The sequence below is a fragment of the Bombus affinis genome, chromosome 15, assembly GCF_024516045.1.
Source record: "Bombus affinis isolate iyBomAffi1 chromosome 15, iyBomAffi1.2, whole genome shotgun sequence".
Classification (NCBI taxonomy): domain Eukaryota; kingdom Metazoa; phylum Arthropoda; class Insecta; order Hymenoptera; family Apidae; genus Bombus; species Bombus affinis.
In genome coordinates this window covers 1,883,418-1,902,231 of record NC_066358.1, presented here as the reverse complement: position 1 = coordinate 1,902,231, position 18,814 = coordinate 1,883,418, and the positions used below count along the sequence as shown (strand labels likewise).

General features: G+C 37.3%; 1 protein-coding gene across 1 annotated transcript; it reads right to left on the bottom strand.

Annotated features, from left to right (window-relative positions):
* Positions 1–211: 211 nt before the first annotated feature.
* LOC126925209 (uncharacterized) lies at positions 212–3,404 on the bottom strand. The gene is made up of 2 exons (XM_050740524.1): positions 3,308–3,404; positions 212–2,572 (listed from the first exon to the last, which is right to left on the bottom strand). Exons 1-2 carry the CDS (start codon positions 3,363–3,365, stop codon positions 294–296), a joined length of 2,337 nt encoding a protein of 778 aa, XP_050596481.1. The 5' UTR covers positions 3,366–3,404; the 3' UTR covers positions 212–293.
* Between the last annotated feature and the right edge of the window lie 15,410 nt (positions 3,405–18,814).

Genomic DNA, 18,814 nt, shown 5'->3' with positions numbered 1-18,814 from the left:
CGTATTTCATCTGGAAAGTAACAGAGTTGTAACAATTTGACCAATTTGTTATGCGCATCGGTTAAATCATGTGTGGTTAGAGGTCCCCCCCGATCCTGTTTTTGCCTCCATCTGAGGTAACGAGCGGCAATTCTTATCAGCTTGGGCCAAGAAGAATATCTCTCCAGTAGACTGTGGTCAGGCGGAGTCACGGACAGACATGTTGCCTTCTTTTGCTCTGGTATTTCAACAAATGGTACTGGGTTCCACGACGACCAGTATTTTTCAGGTTGTTGGAGCCATTCTGGTCCATGTTACCAAATGGTAGATCGCAGGAAGTCTTGGGGTGATTGGCCTCGAGATATGAGATCGGCAGGGTTATCGGTAGTGGGAATGTGGCGCCAATTTGAGGTGTGAGTCTTTTGTTGAATCTCTGTCACACGATTGGCGACGAAGGTTTTCAGCGTGTGAGGTGATGTATTAATCCAGTGTAGAACGATTGTAGAATCAGTCCAGTAAACGGTCCGAGAAATGTTGCTTGGTAACGCTTGAAGGACTGTAGTGGCCAATGATGCGAGAAGAAGTGCTCCACTCAGTTCCAGCCTTGGAATGGTTTGTGATTTGAGTGGAGCCACCTTTGACCTTGCAGTGAGGAGTCGTGTCCAAACATGACCATCCGGAGCGATGGTGCGAAGGTAGACGCATGCCCCATACGCCCTTTCGCTGGCGTCGCAGAACCCGTGTAATTCGATTTCCGCTGCAGTCTTGATTATAGTTTTACGTGGAAACTTCACGTTATTTAGCAAAGGTAGCTGTGAATAATATTTGCTCCATTCTGTGTGTACGTCAGCCGGAAGAGATTCGTCCCAGTCAAGTTTTAAAGTCCAAAGTCGTTGGAGCAACATCTTAGCGCGAACGATCACTGGTGCCAGTAATCCAAGAGGGTCGTAGATCTTGGCAATTTCGGAGCTGATTGTTCTCTTCGTAATTCGAGAGGCAGTAGGATTGATTTTGACGGAATATAGGATCGAATCGTCAAAGGAATTCCAAACAACACCCAGAGTTTTGAAAGTTTGCGATTCGCCTAGTAGCAGCTTATCGTTTATGTCCTGCTCGGAAAGTCCTTGTAGCAGTTCCCGGTCGTTCGCTGCCCATTTTCGGATGTTTAAGCCGGCTAGTTTAAGCAATTCTATAAGCTCCGTTCTCAGTAGTTGTGCCTCGTTCTTTGTATCAGCTCCTGTGAGAACATCGTCGACGTAGAAGTCTCGCTGTAAGACCATCGCTGCTCGTGGGTATCGATGTTCCTCGTCGTCTGCCAGTTGTTTGAGGCACCGAATGGCTAGATAGGGGGCCGCTGACAGCCCGAATGTCACTGTGTTAAGTTGATAGGTGTCAACTTCTCCGTCAGAGTTGCGCCACAAGATTTGTTGGAATTTCCGATCCTCTGGACGCACAAGAAATTGTCGATACATCTTTTCGACATCGCCTGTAATGACATACTGATAAAAACGAAATCTTAAAAGGATAAGAAATATGTCGTCTTGTAGTTTCGGTCCCGTATGAAGTACGTCGTTTAATGAAACTCCGGTGGTGGTTGGTGCAGATCCGTCAAACACAACTCGGAGTTTTGTAGTCCGGCTGGATTCTTTGATCACGCCGTGATGTGGCAGAAAATATCCGTCGTCCGTGCAGTGGTCCGTGGTGATCTTCGTCATATGTCCTAATTCCAAGTATTCTTGTATTACGGCGTGATAGTCGGCTTCAAATTGTTTGTCTCGTTGGAATCGACGGCAGAGGGAAGTGAGTCGCTTCATTGCCATGGCTTTCGAAGATCCAAGCGGAGGAGTTGTTTCGTTGAATGGGAGAGCGACAACGTATCGCCCTTCGTTGTTGCGTTGAACGTGATTTCGAAAGTGCTCCTCGCACTGTCGTTCCGATTCCGAAATTCGTGCGGTGGGCGGTCCCTCGTCGATTTCCCAAAAACGGGCGAGGTCCGCCTGTAAAGCCGTCGTGGAGGTGTGAAATGCGTATGCTAATGATTGTGAGGTTGGGCTCCCCCCGATGACCCATCCGAATCTCGTCTTTTGCAGACGCAAGTCGGGCCCGTTTGCTTGACTGATATCAAGTTGGCCGACACAGAGTGATGCTAGTGTTGGTCCGGCGCTCAACAATATTTCGATCGGAGCAGGTCTATGGAATCTTGGATCGGCTAATTGGAGATTCCTAGGTATCTGTATCGTTGAGCGATCTACGGGTTGGTTTGGGACCCAAGACGCGATAGTCGGTATGATCAGAAACGTCAAGTTGCGTTCGTATGTGCCGTCAATAGAGGTGATCGTGGCCGTGATGTAGCGTTTCGAGGTCGTCGATAACGTATTGAGTGCTCCGATTGGGACCGAACATTTCTGTTGATTGAGTTTTAATGAGTTAGCGAGCCTTTCGGTGATAAAGTTCATGCTAGAGCCGGTATCTAGCAGAGCTCTACAACGAACTGGTTGAATTTCATTATTCAAGATGTTGACCTGCGCTGTGACTAACAAGTCGTGTTGCAATGGTTCAAAAGGGAGCGGGGTCGATGAGTCCGTTTTCTGTGGTTCGGTCCCTAACAGGCTCGTCTGATGACGTCATTGTTTTCCGTGTCGTTTGGGACTGGACGATATGGTCGATCCCGATGCCGCCGATCGCGGTAACCGAGATTCGCGTGTCGGGGATGTTCGCGGAGACGTTCGGGGAGACTCTCGGCGAGAATCTCGACGAGACGCTCGGGGAGACGTTCGGGGAGACGCTCGGGGAGACTCTCGGGGAGACTCTCGGCGAGAATACCGGCGAGACGCTCGGGGAGACGAAGATGAGCGTCTCGAACGATGTGACGAACGCGGGGACGGTGAACTGGGCGAAGATCGACCGCTGGATGATCGGCCGCTTGACGATCGACCGCTTGACGATCGACCGCTCGGTGTTCGGCCGACACGTGTTCGTGTTTTGCTATTTGCTGGCCTTGATGCAGATACGTGTGATGTCGCTGTCTACAGATGCGACATGATCCCGCGGAGCATTGAGTGAGAGCGTGTCCCTTGCCTAAACAATTGGTACAGAGCGACGCCCTTTTGGCGATTTCCAGGCGTTCTTTGGGCGTCTTCGTTTTGAAGACATGGCAATTCCATAATTCGTGTTGTCCGTGGCAGTTCGGACACAACAACGTATTATGTGTAATTACGAATGTATAGCTTCGCGGCGCGTCCTGTCGCCGACGGTCGTGTTGATTGGACGCCCCTTTTTTGACGGTTATTGATGAACACGCTCTGTCGCTATTCGTCCGTGTTTTCAGAAAATCTACTAAATGCGTATATGGCGGCAATTTCTTGTCCGGTAGGGTATGTTGCCATTCGCGAACAACGGCTGAGGGTAACTTCGACGAGACAAGCTTTATGAGAATGGCGTTTGACGTGACTGGGTCCCCGAGTCTTTCTAACGCTTGGAGATGTACTTTGACTGTCTCGATAAGATCATCTATAGCTTCGGGTGTTTCTTTAGTTATTTTGGGATAGTCGAAAAGCAAATCCCAGTGACGCATGCAGATCTGACGGTGGCAGTCGAATTTTTCCCTAAGAGCGTCCATGGCGATTGCGTAATTTGCGTCGGTGATGGGTAATGACTGTATGCTTCGCGCGGCCCAGCCAGTCAGGGCTGTTCGGAGATGATGAAATTTCTGAACCGGTGCTAAATTTTCATTTCTATCTATCGCTGATGAGAAGGCATCGTGAAACGACTGCCAATCTTCGAGGGCGCCATCAAATGTAGGTATGCGAACCTCCGGTAGTTTGAGCGACGCGGACTCGCGGCCGACGGCTGATTCGCCGCTTGTCGACTGTGACGGCGTACTTCGTCGTGTATTGATTAATTGTTTGGCTACTCGGCATTGCAGCCTTTCGTATTCTTCCGCTAGCTCACTGAAGCGCGCGATCTCTCCCTCGTCTAAAGTTACGATCTGGTGTTGTAATGCACGGATCTCCTTCTCGAAGGTTTCTAGACGTTCTTTAATTTGAAGCAAGTCGATCTCGTCCGGACAGCCTGATTGTTCGATGACTTCCAGTTTTTTTGCGAGGCGTGTAAACTGGGCGCTACAGTAGCCCCGGCGACGACGCAAGTTGGCGAGCTCGTCTCCGGTTGCCATTATTTTTTATGTAATTGATAGTGAAATCGTTTGGACTTACTTCTGTTGGCGATTGTCCATCTTGCGGTAGGAGGATGTGTGGTTGCGTTTCAACCACCGAATTATACCTCTTCAAATGTGCCGACCCTTAACGTTACTGACCTCGCTGGGGTGGTAACGCTTCCGCTGCTGGTTGTGTTGGATTCACGTGGCACAGTATTGTAGTGGGTGTCACTGGCGTGCACTCTTCACTTGACACTGAATCCGGCTCGAAGGACCATGAAAATTCGAGCTATCGCGCGGAGACGCGGTCGTTAGAATACGCGTCAACGAGAGTCGTAAATTCCCGTTACGATTAGAATAATCGACACCACGAATAGTTCGATCCCCGTATTTCGGTTAGGATAATCGGGGTGGTTGATGCGGTATAACACTGAGAGTCACAGAATTATAATAATGTATATTTCCAACAATTAGTCTACACGATTGAAAAGATATCAACAATTAACAACTTTATCGCACGCAGATAATATAGATGTATACAATATAGAGCAAGGCTCTTACAGTTGAGCTTAGTCTCTTGGTGGACGTAGCACGATATGATACTTAATAGAATAAGCGAATGTTTGGCAATGTCGCGGATCGACTTGAATTTTTACTCAATGTGTAACGTTCGACGCGTCACAAGGAACTCATCGACTTTAGATGATTTCTTTGTCTCATCTTTAAGACGACCCCCACTATACTTAGGTCACGCCACCGTTCGCGCCTATGATCACGTATGTCTGTTCTTGCGTGGAAAACGTAACGGACCAAATTCGACGTTTCGAGAACTCGCTGCTTGGCGACAGCTATGCGCTCGTCGATACATTGTATATGATCCGGCGGTCAGATAAGACGATCTGACTGAGACATTGTAGGGCCGCGAGTGACGGTTAAAAAATACAGCCTGCGTTAAGCCTCGTGGCGTAACAATTTCACTTTACAAATACCATTTTAAGCACTTGTAAGATATAGAGCTATAAGGTGGATAACTGTTAGACCACTTACTAGTTTCAAATGGAACGTGAGAATTAATTTAAAGTATCAAGGGAAAGATTGAATGATCAGAATTCTATATTCATGCAATTTTGCAATCCTATATACTTAAAAACACGGATGTTCTGATTATATTGACAAAATTTGAAATCAATCTGAAAATACATATAGAAGTTGCAAGTGATTTATCGCAAACATACGCTTAATAAAAAATTAATACACTGTGCAAGTTATGATGTTAAACATTTAATTAACGCTTAAAACGATCCCATTAGGTAATGTAATTAATATTTTACTGTTTACATACTTCAGTAACTTTTTCCAAGTATATGCTTGCAGTAAATATAGTTTCTCGTACATTTCGGGATTGGTTTCTTACGTTTCAAACTTGCTCGATATAATCACCACAGTCGTGTCTTCTTACAGTATTAATGAAATTTCAAAATGTTTCCTATAACGCACATAACATATTCATAAAAAAATTCGTACAAGGTTTAGTAAGATTTTTGTATCCATAGTTTATCAGAATTCATGTCCCTCGATTTTACTAGAAAAGCGAGAATTATTGAAAGTTTTGAATGTTTCTAACTCCATAAATAAGAACTATACTTATTGGTTACCAGTAATAAATTTTTGTTTCGTAATTCTGTCATCGTATTCGAGCATCGTTGACCAGCCGTATTACAGATCGTTGCATACGATTCGAGATAGCGGAAGCCATCGAATGGTTTCACAACGCCGCGCCGGAAGTAGCGAGAAGAGACGCGTTGTTTCAAAAAGTGCGGCAGTTATTGTTGTGCTTGCACGATTATCCCATTTAATTGTGACTCATCGTTTCCGTTGCTACGTTTAAGTAAGAACCCGGGGTTCCGTTGGCAGTTTTATTCAGTTTCGATTTAACGCCTGCCTGAGTTCGGTCGCGGGAAAGGAATTCGTTGACATTGTTCTCGCGGGACAAAGAGTCACGGACTTCCTTAACGTTACTTTCCCTGACTTCTTCGTTGCTCTTTGTTTCACATTATTGTCGCGTCTTCTCCCGTTACTTATCTCCTCCTGTCGATCGTCTCTGGTATTATTCTTCCTGTTTATGGAAGAAATGTTTCCGCCTTCGCCCGAAATACGGGAAACTTGCTTCTTTCGGGATGGGGTGACGAATATTTAAGACAGTGAAGAAGTGAAATATCGAATATTTAAAATACGAAGTAGCTAAATGTTGGATAATCAGCGATATTCAAATTGGGTATTCGAGAAGCATCTACAGCGTCAAATATTTAAATTACAGAATATTCAAGAGACTAAAGAATCAACTAATATTTAAAATAATGAAAATTCGAAATGTTAGGTATTTGAAGTTCCTAAAATCTGACATATCGAATGCTCAAAGTACCAAGTACTTCAAATATTTGGCATTCAAAGGTCCAATTATTCGCTGTATCAAATATTTAAAGTAACGGGCGCTCAAAATGTCGAGTGCTTAATGTTTTGAATTTTTGCCAAAGTATTAAGTACCTATTGCTCTAATACTTAAAATATTAAATGCTAATATTAAATGCTATTCCATCATTTCACACGTCGAATCGTTTTAAGCTCTAATACCTACAAATTTAATAAAACGAAGATCCATCGAATTACTTTCATTTTATCCTATATCGTTTTGCTGACAATCGACTGATTTCCTTGAATAATTGGAACCACCTTGAAGTTCAAGAATACGCATTTCACATGCAATAATGCGGCGTGAATTTTTCTTCGAGTTTGGAGAATTCACGTAACCTTAAACCAAGTCGCGAAGAAAAGGTATACAAAAAAAGTTTGTTGCGGTAAAAATGAGTTCGTGGGTCTGAAAGCATACCGGCTTCAGAGAGAGGTAACGAGTTATGAATAGAACTATACGACGTAATCACCGTCGCAAGAACGAGAAACGGAAAAGGAACGACGAACTTGTAACATCGGTACGCGTGTAACCGCGTTGTATCAAGGGAAATGAGTGCGTAATTACTAGAATAACTAACACACGGGAACAGTTTCATCGACCAACCGCTGCTGATGAACGCTGGTTCCTGCCTACTGGTGATTTCCTGTATATCTTCCTGAAAATTTATTTCTATGGTCTTTCCCATGTTGTTTTGTCTTTTAACAAACTTTTCTTCCATAAAGAAATGCACTAACATTCATTTAAAATAATTGACTGCCGTTAAAATACGACGTTCACACTTTTCTCATTGGACGCGAATGGCGTAGACCAATTTTATTTTCCTAATCATTTCACACGTTTGTTCTTCGACGCGGAAAACGCGATTGAATTTGCAGTGCTTGAAGATATATTTTCCATCCCATTGATTACAAATTTTCGATGCAACATATTTAAAGTTCTCTAACCAGCTAATAATATAGAAATATCTGAAACTATTTTAATTAGTTACCAACAGAATATAAAGTTGAAATTCTTCTCATTCGATGCAAACGATTCACTTCAATTTCGTTTTTCCGTAACACTCTTCCGTAACATTCTTCAAACTATCTGCACAGCAAATCTCTGGGATCTTCTACAAAATCTTCTAACATACGAAGAGAGAATACGAAAATATGTCAAAGATTTTCAGTTAGTTGTGAACAGAATATGACTTTTCCCATCGGATTTGGGCGGTCTAGTTCGATTCGTTTTCGTTTTCCTGGCCATTTCATACACTTTCGTTCTTCGACGCAGGAAACGCTGTCCAATTCATTTTACAGCACTTGCATAGAGTATCAGGCATATCGAGCTAGAGCTGACCATTGAGTGCGATGTTGTGTCGGACATCTTTACGTAATCCACTCAGACTGATAGGTTTTGCTTGTATTGTAGCGCGTTCCGCGAGAAAGCGAGACGCTCCAGTTTTCGCCCGCCGAGTTTTCTCGCGAATCCAGATGCAAAATATTTAAATTACTTGCAGTTCAAATAGTTTTTGTGTATTTTCAATTCCACGGAAAGCTTCATGTTTCGATACATTAAACATTTCGCGTTCCGTTATTCACTAAACTTGCTTTATTGTTTGGTAAAAATTTCTGTATGTAGATCTGAACTCTCGGCCATTGAAATATGAAATTGTTATTTCGGTATCAAACTTTTACAATATCAAAATGATACTGGCTTCGGGTATTTTCTTTTTGCTGTTACTAAAAATGTGTCAAGATTTTTGTTAAAATTAATATTGAATTTTACTGTGATATGCATATATTTTTTTATTTTCTCCAGATCCCTTGGTTTATAATCTTCTATGTGTAATACAATGAGTGCTGATTTTGAGATCGTAGTTCTACGATTAAAACGTTAAAAGTCTTTAAAAGTTTGTTCAAATGGGGAAGAACTTGAAAATATTCACGAAGACGTACAAAATTTTACAATTCATTTACTACAGGACTTCTGATAGAACGTTACGACTCGAAACAATGAACAATACATTTCTGTCGAGAAAAAAAAAATTTTTTTTATTTCACAAAGCAATTGAACTCGTTCGAATTGTATGGGCGCCTTAACACCTCGTGATCGAAAAATTTCACTGTTATCCATTCACTATACGGTATGTATAAAGGAAAGTTCAACGATTCGCCGAAACCACGCGTCAAAAGAATATTCTCGGATCTCGGTCAGTGAGCCGCGCCAGTTTTGAACTTTCTGATCGATCGTACGACCTCGAGTCGATTATTTAATCCAGCGTTTTCAGAGGCGTATAGTTCCGCCGATACGATGAACAATTCCGTTTGATCCTGGAGTAAACCGAAGCCTACTTTTCCTCGAAACCATACTCGAAACAAACGGTATTTCGATGGAATCATGTGGAAGTGCTAAATTATAAAGCATTGTGAATGTTACCTCTCAGTCAATACGGAGAAACGTGTTCCGCTTGATTCTCAAGCGTTCGATAACCGGTCACGGCTGAAAACATCGATATCGATGTCGACGTGTGACCTACCTGCAGGTAAAATGTCCTTCCTACGTTCTTCGCCCTTTCAGCCTTCCACATACTTCTCGCTTCGACTCGCCTCCCACATTCTGTCTCTCTCCCTATTTGGTAATCCGACATGAAAAATTACCTTTCTCACCGCAGATATACGCGGTCTTCAGGTTTAAAAAGCGAAAATCTCAGGGGCTGATATTTCATTTCGCATTCTCCGTAAGAATGTCAAAAGAATCGTCATTTAATTTGGGTAAATACACAGATTCATGGGAATGTTCGAACACTTGTGCAACTTTTTGAGTTACGTTTGTAAAAGTATATATAAAGTATGTATAAGTGTACATAAAAATTCATACTTTCATTTGTAAATATCGCTGTTAAGATGTGGATTATTATAAAACCTGCGAAATGAATACGTAATGATAGCAACAATAATAATAGATATAACTAATTAGAAAGGCAGTTACGTAATAAATTTTTTTCTGAAATATGGAAAATCTTATAAGTAAACCAAGTATAAACCAATACAAAATAATACAGGAAATCCAAACAAGGAAATCATGAAAAACCGTAGCGTAGAGACCGAAATTAAATTCCACGAAAAATAAAGTATATCTTCGTTCTTTCGAACTTAACATTCCCTGGCTACCAAATTCAGCGCAATCGCCGTTTCCCTATAATTGAACTCTGCACCGTAACTTTTCGACCCAGTTGCGGAAGGCTCAGAACATCACACGACGCTGAATGCGCGAATCGAAGAATCAGAACCGGAAAAATGAGCAAGCATTCGTCGAACTTCTATATCCGAAGTAAATTTCCGCAACGATTCTAAAAATCTTTTCAATTTTACGAGAATATTCATAATAATATATGTCGATATTCATTCTTGATTCCTTCCTCGTTAATAAATTCTACAGTAGTAATTTAATGGAAATCTTAAAAGAGAAAATCGGAAATTTCTGCGATCAAGACAAATACAGGGCAGATCAAAGTCACTTTTTAATTTCCTTTCGCTGTAAATTTAAGAACAATTAAAAATATGAAATTTAGCTACGAAATCCTCTAATAATCCAAACAGTTTCCTCATGATATAATAATATCTATTAATATCATAATATAACAATACGTGTTCTTTTCAAAAAATGTTTCACTATTTAATATTTCTTTGCTTAATACTTCAGGATTTGAATTACATACTTATATATTCAAATATCTCATCATTAATTTAAGTAAATACAAGAAATTCGTATTTCTTTAGAGTCCATTGACAAGCAAACGTTTCTCTCTTTCTCGCAGCAATATCCGTTGATAATTGAGTAGGCTTATCTTTGCATTTTTAATAGCAAAACTGTTATCTTATTAGTATATCGCTATCACTGATTTCTTAGATGTCAGCAAGATGTAGCCAACGCCGACGTATTGACATTGAGGAATGAATTACAATTTTACGTGCTGAAACTGCGAGAAATAATTAAATTTACCAAAGGCACGTGGGACATTTCGGTATTCAGGTAATCTCCTTCATCAACCGAATGAAATTGCCGGCGCTTCATTTGTCCGTTCCTTGTTTTATACGCGTTTAATATCGGCTACCTCACGGACTTCAATGTCATGTTTCGTTAATGCATTCAATTGCACGCCATCGACGAATTGCTAAAACGATACGTTCGCCAATATCTTTTCTGACCCGGATATTTAACGAGTGTGCTCGATCCGGTCGAACTTATAGTCGCGCTTAACATCGATTTACGAAACGATATAGGAAATTTCCGCGCGAAAACGAAGGCGAGAAGCAAACGATAGCCTTTGAAAACCTTTACTGTCAATTTCCGCAAATGTTATCGAATATTTGTACTCTTTTACACTGATCTGCGATAAAAGCAACACGAGTTGATCACGATGTATATATATCTTTCTAAATAAAATTTAAATTATTTTGGAAATCTCTCATTATATTAAATCGCCAATTTCTTAATACTGTGAATCCACTTACGTATATGTATATATATATATATATATATTGGTTTGTGAAATGCGTGATATTGATTTGTCGTTTGTCGAGCATCGTAGATAATGGAATATAAGTGGATTCGTGCCATTGAGAAATTGGCGATTTAATATACTGCGAGATTTCCAAAACAATTTAAATTTTATTTAGAAAAATGATATGTGAACATTTACTGTTTTTACTCTTTTATATGTATTAATAGCTTCAGGTAAAGTATGAGATGTAACGTAAACATGCGATACAGATAAAATATAAATCCTTTATGCTACTAAATTACTATCTAAATTGTGTGATACATTATGTAACACTGAGTTATATCTTGTTTATGATTTAATTTTTCTCTTTTATCGTGTCCTCTAAAACATTTTTCGATCCAGTCGTGTTTCTTATCAGTACAGAATTTATTAAAGACACAGGTATGCAAGAAGCATCATTAATGTACGCATGTGATTTCTCCTTTCAAGTTGATGCTAATGCTTTTGTTAAAACATAAAAGATCTTTTTGTTTGATAAATCAGAGCGAGATTGAATCATGAAAATACGAAATTTATAGTAGGAAATTATCTAAAGTTCCATTTGTTGTTTTTAAGATTGAATATCACTGTAGAAAAACATGGTTAGTCTATTTTTGCGGATTTTCTGATCTCTGTCTCTGTTTCTGATTTTCTTAATATTTTATCTTAATATATAGTAATTGTAAAATGGAACAACTTTAATTAACACTTTTAAAATACCGAAGAGTTTGATCGAAAATATTTAATTCTAAAATCATCAAAATGGAAAGATTATTCCTAGGTTTTACAATATGAGAATGTTTGGAAATGTGTATAATTTTGTAATAATTCCGTTGAAAAATAACGAAGGATGTAATATAACATATTTTTGGCTGCAGTCTCTAATTACTGAAAACCTACTTTTGGTAAAATTATCGTTGACTTTTATTGAGATGGAGACCCAGTTATATATGACTACGTACTTTCATCGTATCACTTTAATTATAATCACCTATATGTAGTATATTTAGACATGTGTATATATTTACAAATTATCCCTGTTCGAACATGCATATCAATAAATATATAATTTTCAAACGAAATCCGATTGAATATTGTCGAAATTTAGTTTAAAGGTAACGGTCAATAGAGAAAACCGAATTTCCTTTTAATCGAACTTTCGATAAAGAGAAATATTTATTCACATTTCGAGATAGTGCAGTATGTAGAAAATTTTCAAGGCAACCGAATTTAAACGCATTAGTAGAGGAAGATGAAAAACTCGTTGAAAAGTAAACCAGTTTCAGAAGTTTCTTGGATGCTTGCTGACATTAACAGTCGCCGTTACATTGCTTTCAAAAAAGGTGAACTTCATATTTCAAAAGGTGGTCATGAAAAAATTACTAAGAACGCTCGTATAAATCCTTGAGGATTTATGAAATTTCTCTTCCATCACGAGTTCGTAAAAATTCGCAATATGTATTCGTATCGAAGAAAAATTTCCTCCTTTAATAAAAGTCGCCTCTGCATCCGCCAAAGCTTCATTTTCGTTTGGCTTGGGTTAGAAACGAATGAAAATCTCGAAAGACTTGTCGTAGTTCTTATATTTCCATCATTTAACTATGATGACGTAAGCGTAGAACGTAGGAAGCACTTTCGTTAAGCGTTTGATCGATCACTGAATAAAAAGAATTGGCAAAAAATTGGGAAACTCGTGTTATTTTTTCTTTGTTATTAATTTCTCTGTTATTAGTCTCCCTTCCGTGTTATTAATTCTTTCAAACTCTGTATTTCTATCAATATGTAATTTATTTTTAGTAGAAACGGAGCAACGCATTAAAATATGAAGGATTCGTGAATAAATTATTAGGTTTGAAAGACAGGAAATCCATACGTCCGTAACGAATTAATTCATCTTCGCCAGTAATTCAGATACATTTTATCTCTCATGCATTTTTAACCAGTGAGCCTCTATCGTATTTAATATATTTATGCGAATAATGTAAGAAGACGCGCATTTCTATATTTTCTGTTTTGATCTGATGTTCTTTGATTAATAAAATATTTTTGAAGCTTTAAACACTATAACGTTTATAACGTTTCCAAAGCTGTATGAGTATCTCGAAATATGATAATCTGGGAAACATAAATATGAAGAATACGTAGAATGTGGAAATTTATGTTTTAATGAGCTTTCCTGTAATGGGTTGGATCAAGTTGATGCGCATGAACGAATATTAATTTATATTGGAAGAACATTACGTATCTAAAAATATTTGTATAAAATATATGGAAATAATGATAAAAGCAATTGATAATTGATATTGTATGAATATTTGTTAAGCAAAGAAAATATTTTACTTCGATGAAATGCATATTTATGTATACATAAATTTATATATCTGTCGTCTCTCTCAAACTTTCAAATTACATATTCTGTTTTCGGTTTTCAACTAAATCAATACTCCAGCTTGTATTCACTAGCTCAGCACACTCACATAAATGAACATTAATTAGTTTCAACAAAATATGCAAAATAAAATACATACACGCGTGCAAATAAATCAGTAAATAATATCGTTATCATAGTTGAACTAGTTAATTAAAATTGAAAGTGTTTTTCGTTTTTTATTATTCTTTATAAGTACATCCCTGTTCATAATTTATTCCTTTCCATAAGTTATGCATATAATTCCAACTTTGGACAGATTTTTCAGAATTTTCTATCTTACAATTTGATTCTTCGCAACACAACAATTTCTAATTCATTATTTTCCAGTAATTCTTGTAAGTAGTTCAGACATATTTTTACTACATCTTTTGGATTATTTTTTCACCAATACAAAATGATTAATCGTTTCTCTCATAATTTGGACCAATTATTATAAGACCAGTATGAACGAGTATTCCAACATTTACTAATGGGACGTACAGGATATACGTAGGAAAAGAAATTTAATACTTATTCTTTTTAAAAAACAATGGTAACTCTAAAATTTGTAAATTCTAAACGAATTACTTTTCTATTATCTTGATGAATTTCCTATTTTCACATGTCAAAGAAATTAAAAATATTTCATTTTATATAATTAAAGAAAACAAAAATTAAATTAAACAAAACCACGCTTTTATTTTATTATTCCATTAATTATTTTCCGCAAACTTAACTTAATCATTGTACCATGTTTAGAGCAACACCACAATTATTTTGAAATTATTTTATTCTGTGACTAACGATGCAACTAAAAATTCCGTAATTCGACGTAAAACGCATGGAAAAAAGTGCACGAAGGGAAAAAATTTCCTACACGCGTGCACTTTGCTCGCATAATGAGCGTATAATATTTGCATACTTCCGGGCGAATATACCTTTATTCTTGCTGTTATTTATCGCATGCTTCTCTCTCTCTCTCTCTCTCTCTCTCTTACCGTCTCGTCGCGTTTTCGAAAGAATACAGCACTGAATATTTCATGTCTCGTTTTCTTAGCTGTTACGGAACAAACATGAGTTATTAATAATTTAAAACTCGATCAAACAAGGAATACGCGAACGTGTGCTTGATGGAAAAGATAAAAATTGTATAAATAGCAGCCAAGGCGGGTTTAATGGAGCGTAGATTCTGTGTTTGTTGCTTTATACAATTTGCTGAACCGAGCTCTTGGATCATTGGAGACGCGTGGAATTTGTTTCGTACGGAATCTCGTGAATGGAAAATTAATCTCGGTGGTTGAAAAGCGAAGGGTGATTTATCGAAGCGAATGAGAAAGTTCACGTAATAAAAGTCCTTCTGAATAAAACCAACGGAGTATAAATATAAATTCAGCATGTCTGAAGTGAATTCATTCGATGTAATCTTCTTAATTTCATCGAGGTTTACAGCAACATCGGGTGTATGTAAATTTCCTCTCAGTCGATCGTTTTTATTGCCACGTTATTTCTGAACCTCCAAGTTTATTTTTTCAATTCTGTAACCAGAACAATATCGAAAATCTATTGAAACGAATCGACGAGTTTCGGGGTTAGGATTTCAATTCGGAAGCGAAATGTTAATCTCATCGAGTTATATTCCATTAGCTTCACCGTATGCAAGCTAAATATACAACAGATTCGTTATTTTATTAATCAAAATTATTTAATTATTATCTTCAAAGCAATCTAACGTACTACAAATTACGAAAGTATTACACTTCCTTTATAGTTTTTAACTTTTCTACAGAAATAGATCCCGCCATAAAGACTGAAGATTTTTCTGGTTTCATTTAATTTATTTAATTTATTGTCTGTAATAAAATATAACGTAATATAAATAACCAATACATTTTCTTCGTACTTTTAACCCTTTCTATATACATAAAATAATATAAGAAAAGGTAAATTGTTACGGTTGGTTATTTTTATATGCCATGTTAAATTATTTATTCTTTTATTCCATTATAATGGTCTACCTAATTATGTACCTTATGTACATCATATACGAATAATAAAGCCTTGTTAATAATGACCTACTGTCTGTTTGAAATCCAGGTAATATTCGTAAGAATATTTCGAAAGAAACGGCACCCTTATTTCTCTACATCCCTTCATTGTACACACCACCCTGTACATACTTACAGAATATTTGCTTTCCTTGAACTTCTTATAAGCCAGCAGCACATTCTGTTTCCAGTATCCTCTCGCTCATCGTTCTTTTTTCCTCTCCCTGTTCGAAATGTGCGTGAACTCCCATTTTTCTCGCTTTATCACATTCTATTTTCTTTTCCGCGAACCGGTCGCGTATCAACGACACGATAACGACCCCATGAAAGATTCCACACGGCCGATCGGGAATTGCGACGAATTAAAAGCGGCCGGTTTTTTTTTGTTAACGAGCCATCGTTGAACGTGTGTCTTCTTTGTTGCTGGGAACAATAGGGTGGCGTATGATCCGGTTTAAAGAGAATGGCCGATGCATCGCTGGATGACAGCTGTAATTGTGAACGGAAAATGTCATTAAGGGGTGGCAAGGTGAATTTTTTATCTGGGGAAAATTTGTCACGCGCTTGCCTTCGATTGTGTTTGTTGGAGCAATTTGTTGAAACTCAGCAGCTCTAACTGGCTTTCGACAGATTTAAAATGACCGATGATTTAAAAGCTGAAAATTTTGTCTCCAATTATGGTTAGTAATTTCTGAAAATTTATTTCCTCGAATTGTTCATTGAGAATTATTCAGAGCACTATTTGGTTTTGAATATTTGTCCCCTTACGAAATATTTCATTCTTGTCGGTTAGTTCAAACACGCTGTAAACGTAATTATGTATATTTGCTTAAAAATCTTGAGTTTGTTCGTTGAAATGTTACGTATTAACAATACAAATCTATATATTAAAATATTGTATATTCCTCTTAGAATCCTTAGTTTCGCAACCTTCTATACGAAAAATCATGCAATACATTGGTTGACTTACAAAACTGCGTTACAATTGTGATGGTATCTTGAAATTTCAGCAGAAAACTGGTTCGGGTATAGCTGATTTACGTAAAGGCAAGGAATCTATCGCATAATGCAAAATGAAAGAACTATTGTACCTGTACGGCATATATTCGCCAAATTCGTCAAATTCGCGGAAAATCATTTCGATTCGTTATTAACGTTACCACTAGGAATCTTCTGAACGGTGATAAACGTTTCTATCGATATCGACCGCGTTAAATCGACCGAATATTCTAATCGCTGAAGCTCGTCGCCGCTACTTTTGAGTCGATCGATACAATGATAAACGACGTCGCCGAGCTCCGATAAATTGAATTTATCTTGGAATGTGAGGAAATTTATCTTGGAATCTGCTCGATACGCATGAGAATACCAACTATCCGCAACGTTCCACTTGAAACGTTTACAAAGTTGTGGAATTTAGAATTCATTTGCATATTGCTCATCGATATTACTTTCTGCTTCTAACGCTGATCGCTAAGCTATGAATGTTCATGCATTTAAGACAAGTTTGAAGCAGCACGTCATATGCAAAAATATAAATAAATGCCAGAATATAGCACTCGTTATTAATACGCACAATTGTTAATACTATGCACAATTGAAATTTTGAGATTTATTTGTGAGAAGAGAATATTGTACGGTAGTATAGATGTACGATTAGTATAGATGTATACCTATATAGTTACATAGCATAGTGGTACAGTTATAGTCATACAGTATGAAAAAGGAAATGTAAAATTTAATTTGTTATTAATTGTACTATTATTACTAATTTCCTTTTATATAAATGCATAAACATTATGACTAATTCATTCTAAACAAAAATATAAAAATTTGTTTATAAAATTTCTAAATTATGCCTCTATGATTCCTTCATCTGTTTTAAGCAGTATATTAAGTCAACCGATAGTTTCTACTAGAAGGTAGAATAGTTCAGTTATAGATGATCTCTAGAACTCCATACCGAAAACCTACAATTTTAGTTGAGTTTCTAACACTAATACAACAGAAGATAATAATAGTTCATGAACTATAGCGTCTTTGAAGCTTGGAAATTTATTACGAATCCATTTTGGAGACAACATTGTTCCAACGTGTACAGGACATAATCAATTCAACCTTCTGCTAACGAAACGAATTATGCTTCTATACTACAGTTCCATTTTATTGCAAATTACAACGTACTGATTTAGTATTCTGCGTTATCAACGTTTTAACCCAATTAAATGGATTTCTAATCATACGTGATGCATGTGCAGAAGACTAACTAACAGCTCCAGCTTCTGTGATCACCCCTTCTTTCAGAAAATATATACTATCGTTCGTATGTAAGTATTTGAATAGACATTAGAACCTTTTTGCAGATTCGTATTTTGATAAATATAATTAAGGAAATGTGCATTTTTTAGTTTTCACTTTTTATCTTTACGATACGCTAAGGTTCAGAATAAAATACGAAGTAGTTGTATTAATTGGTTTACTGAATCGCCTACAATACTTTAAATTAATTTAATTAATTTATTTAAATTTGAAATTAACTCTATAAATTTTAACATGGAAATATAATTACCGTCTTTGATAAAAAGTTTGAGCTTTAATTAGAAAGATCAAAGGATGTAACTTCTGCAATGATTAGTGTATATCACGTATGTAGATCAAGGTTTTAAATTATTGAATATTGTACAATTTTATTTTATTGATATTATTAACCATACTCAAAAGTATGATGTCTAAAGGAGTTATAACGGTAGACAGAAAAGCGCAACAAGGAATTAAAGTAATACAATACGATGATAAAATGTACCGTAAAAAGGAGTATTGAAAGTAGACTATAAAAAAGCTAAAAAGCAATTGCAGTAAAGAAAAGCGAAAAGCACGATCATACAAAAAAGAAAGAATTTAGCGATAAAAGAAATGGAACAGGAATATAAAAAATTATAGGAATAAAAGTAGTACGAAAATTTCAGTAGTAAGAAAGAGGATTAGCATAAAATTATAACAATGGACTATCGGCAATAAGGGCAACGATGTAACGATCCCAAAAATTGTATCTTGATGCGATAAAAGGAGCAGCGACGGAAGGAAAACAGGAATGAAATGCCAACAATAAAAGATACCGCAAAACAGTGGAAAAGGAATGTTTGCAACGAGGAAGAACCAGAAGGACGAAGAACGGGGAACGCTATGAAAAGAAAAGAGAATAGAACTAGAACACCAAGGAAAGTAGAGT